General features: G+C 35.5%; 1 protein-coding gene across 2 annotated transcripts; it reads left to right on the top strand.

Moving 5' to 3' along the window:
- On the top strand, positions 1-2,889 carry LOC124369303. Of its 2 annotated transcripts, none has more exons than XM_046827239.1 (2): positions 1-445; positions 616-2,889. In XM_046827239.1, the coding sequence occupies exon 2, from the start codon at positions 1,411-1,413 to the stop codon at positions 2,395-2,397; it is 987 nt and encodes a 328-aa protein (XP_046683195.1). In that variant the 5' UTR covers positions 1-445; positions 616-1,410; the 3' UTR covers positions 2,398-2,889. Both variants share the same exon structure in this region, with proteins under 2 accessions (XP_046683195.1, XP_046683196.1).
- The last annotated feature ends 1,290 nt before the right edge of the window (positions 2,890-4,179 follow it).

Below are 4,179 nucleotides of genomic sequence, written 5' to 3'. Positions count from 1 at the left end.
TAGTTACAAACACGGCCACGTCCATTTTTTTCACAACATGAGTTTAGTATTGGATATTATGGTATATTTCATTGGGAATCAGATTCTGACGTCTATTCATATCAAAAACGGCCAGATATGTGTTAAAAATGCATTTGAAAATCTGAGTGAGTTACAAAGTCGGCCAGGTCCAAACGCACTTGGTTACATATACGGCCACGTCCACAAGAGCCAATCGGTGAGCTGTATTCCAGTCACGTGACCTCAGACAGTAGTCAGTGTTTTCTTTCTGCTGTCACTGTGATACCGTTACTCCAGAAAGCATCTTTTATTTCATGAATTTAATTAATGGTACATTAGACTATTAAGAGATGGAAGTTAATGTTGATTTATGTTCACCTGAAAATGCAAGAAAAAAGCAGAGACAACCAGAGAATTGGAAAGTTACCAAACAGAAACTGCAAAGGTAAGAAACTTATTTTATAGGTTAGTGACTTCATCGTTATACAGTTAAACATCATAGTAATAATATGACCTAAATAGTATAATCCTAATTTTTACTCCTAAAATTATGTTAGTTAACATAACCGTCAATTGTTATGATAACATTTCTAAAAATGTTGTTGTATTTTTTAGGTACAGCCCAAAGGCCATGCCAAACTACCCAACGTGTGGTCACAGAGGAAAGTGTCTGAACTGCAGCCTACTGACAATGGTAGACATTAAGGAGTTTCATGCTGCATTTTATACCGTAAGAACTAAGATGAGCCAGGATGCTTTCATCTTAAAATACTGCAGTGTCTCAACACCAGTCCGATACCGCCCTAGATCTGGGGACAGAGGTAAGAAAACCATTAAATATAAATACTTTGTAAAAAACCAAGTTGGAAACCGAATTGAAGTTTGCAGAAGAGCATTTTTGGGAATTCTTGGAATAACCAAGCACAGAGTAGAAGGTGTTTTTACTCGTTTTAAAAAGGAAGGGTCTGATATACCAGTCGAAACAAGAGGAGGTTTCCGGAAAGACTCCAAGTACAAAGCTAAAAATGAATCTGTTATTGGCTTTATTAAACAATTTAATGGACTCGAATCACATTACTCTCGGAAAAACAGCAGACGAATGTACCTTGATTCAGATCTAAGTATCGCAAAAATGTGGAGGATGTATCAGAATTCTGTTGAACATGAAAAAAAGTAACTCAGTCTCTGTTTAGAAGCATCTTTGTTTCAAAGTTTAATTTAAGTTTTAAAACACCTTCTACAGATGTATGCTCTACTTGTCTTGAGCTAAGTGAGACAATTAAAAGAGAAAAAGAGGAAGTAAAGCTAGGTTCTCTAAAAACTCAGCTGACTCTCCATAAGACAGTAGCCAAAGCATTTTTTACACTTTTGAAACAACAGGATCCAGGTTTGTACATAATATCTTTCGATATGCAGAAAAATTTACCTCTGCCCAAGTTGCCAGATCAGATTTGTTATTATTCACGACAACTCTATTGTTATAATTTAACAGTAGTATCTGGAACATCTTGTGGCAAGAATGCTCTCGACAAAAATAAAGTTTATATTTACACATGGACTGAAAATGAAATGTGCAAGTCATCCAATGAGGTTGCATCAGCAGTCTTCCATGAGCTTGATAGTAAGCTAACAGAAGGAGAATTTGACAGTGTTCATACCATACGTTTGGTAGCTGACGGCTGCGGTGGACAAAATAAGAACAGTATTGTTTTGACCATGTGTTTATTTTGGTTTAACCGCAGCCCAGCAAATATAAATAGGATGGAAATTATATATCCCATTACAGGCCATTCATTTATGCCCAGTGACAGGGTTTTTGGTGGCATTGAAAGAGAAATAAACAAGAAAGAGAAGATTGTCAAAGTTGAAGAATACCATGAATCATTTTCAGGTCATGGTACAGTGAAAAATCTGGGAGAACATTGGGAAAACTTTGACTGGAAAACACAGACAAAGGAGTATATTAAAGATACTAAGGACCTCCATTTTAAAATATCTCGTATAAGAAGACTAGTTCTGACTAAACACAGAAAGCCCAAATGTATCAAGGTTCAAGGTGAGATGACGTACTTACATGACACTGCTCAAGCTCTAAAGGTTAACAAACCAGGCAAGAACCTGTCAACGATTAATCCTGTTCAGTTCAAGATTGGAGTGAAGGTCCAATCAGCAAAGTTGAAGGACGTTCAAAAGCTTCTACAAAATCACTATGGAAATCAATGGCATGAGATAGGATCATTACAGTGGTACAAGGACATTATTGACAAAAATGATGGACTTCCCGAAAAACCCCATGAATTCCAAAACGAATGTGAATGTATGGTTAATAACGAACATGAAGAAGAATTAATAGAAATTGTGAACGATGGCAGCGCAGACTTTAATAGGCCTACTTAAGGTCAATCTATTCTATTAACCATTGACTCAAGAAATTAGAGTGCTTTGTTTTTTATTTTGATTCTTTTTTAATGTATTGTCAGTAATGTATTTTCTTAAAAAAAATTTTATTAACTTTGATATTAAAATTCAATTGAACTATTGATTTTGGGTTTTGTTTTAATTAAACGCCTAAACACACTCATGTTAGTTACAATATTAACACAAAATGCTCCTAGTTAAATAAGTTTGATAAAGAGCCTGAATTTGTTACAAACACGGCCAGGTCCAAAAGTTGGTTACAAACCCGGCCACGTCCATTTTTATTTTCTAAATATCTAATAAGCCACTTGTTTGTTGTAATACATCATGTATAATTTTAATTTCGGTCATAGATCTCAACTCATACAAAAAAACCAGCTTTAATAGTATGTTGAATCATTATGAAACAGTTTTTGCTCTCTCCTGAACATTTTTGTAAAATGGACCTGGCCGTGTTTGTAAATAGACTACTCAAATATAAAATAAAAAAAAAATAAAAAAAGTGTTTTTTTTTAATAAAATTGTATTTTTTTAAATAGTCCCTAACACAGAATAACAACTAATAAAATATGCTTAATTGTATATAGTAAATAGCTGTGCTCGTGGTCATAATTGTATTAATGACGGCTAAATACTTATGCTGAGTTACATATGTCCTTAGAACAGCATGGCTTTTTACCCGTGCATTGCACTTTCTCCTCCCCCCCTCTTCTGACGAACCCATGCCATGTTGAAGATGCGGCCCATAGGTACAAAAAGATTGCAGACCCCTGATTGACATAATCCTAACTTCAGCATAATGAAACTACCTTCCAATTCCACATCCAACATGCAAAATCATGTCATTTAACACACTGGTCTAATTAAGGCTCTCAATGAAATTTTCATAGCCTGCATCACAGCGTTATACCAACTTATGAGGTTAAGAGTAGTTGTTTGCGGTCATCAAGCCCTGTACTTTGAAAGAACCCAAGAATCTCTTCAGATCAAGTTTTGCCACTAAGACATTGGACGCCCAGGACATGTGCTGATTTTTAATACCAGTTCTTCCTGGCTTGTATTTCACATCATGTACGTCTTAAATTCTGTTTCGCTTGCTCATAGGCGTGCCTCATATTGGCATGCAAATTCAAGGAGATCTCCCTCTGCCTGCTCATGCGATACCTGTGGATTTGGCAGGAGGTTCGTTTATACTGTACGGCTGTTTTTTAATTCTGTGTCTTGCCGTATAATGCTTTGGGAAAATTAGCTCCCTCCCAAACTTTTGTATGGCCAGGGTGAATCCTTTGGAATCATGCAAAGCCGTACTAATTTTATACCAATATATTCACAGATATATACATCCCACTTCCTATAGTCATCGCGAATATGTTGGTTTATCCGTGGAGGTCTTTAGAACGCGATTAGCCTTTTCCAAGGGAATTTATTAGACACTGTGTTGGAGAATTAATTGGTGCTCTATCTACCATTTACAATATTTTTCTTGAAACCCTGGAAAATTTGCTTTCTTATACATCTAAGTGGCCAAACTATACTGTCATAGTCGGTGGGGACATAAATATTAATTTTGATGTAAATACAAATAAAAAATCTGTCAAAGGTATGCTTAACATCCTTCGACAACATAATTTTTATCACTTGAACAACAACTCTACACGAGGTCATAACTGCTTAGATAATGTTTTTGTTAACTGTCATAGAAAATATGTTTTGTCGTGTAATGTAGTTCCTTTTATTTTCTCAGACCATGATGCAATTTTA

This window comes from Homalodisca vitripennis, chromosome X, assembly GCF_021130785.1.
Source record: "Homalodisca vitripennis isolate AUS2020 chromosome X, UT_GWSS_2.1, whole genome shotgun sequence".
NCBI lineage: Eukaryota > Metazoa > Arthropoda > Insecta > Hemiptera > Cicadellidae > Homalodisca > Homalodisca vitripennis.
The sequence above is the reverse complement of the archived record's forward strand: the minus strand, read 5'-3'. Positions and strand labels throughout refer to the sequence as shown.

What these genes read in the sequence shown, in the direction of transcription:
- LOC124369303 (XM_046827239.1), top strand. Translation starts at nt 1,411, where the DNA reads ATGCAGAAAAATTTACCTCTGCCCAAGTTGCCAGATCAGATTTGTTAT.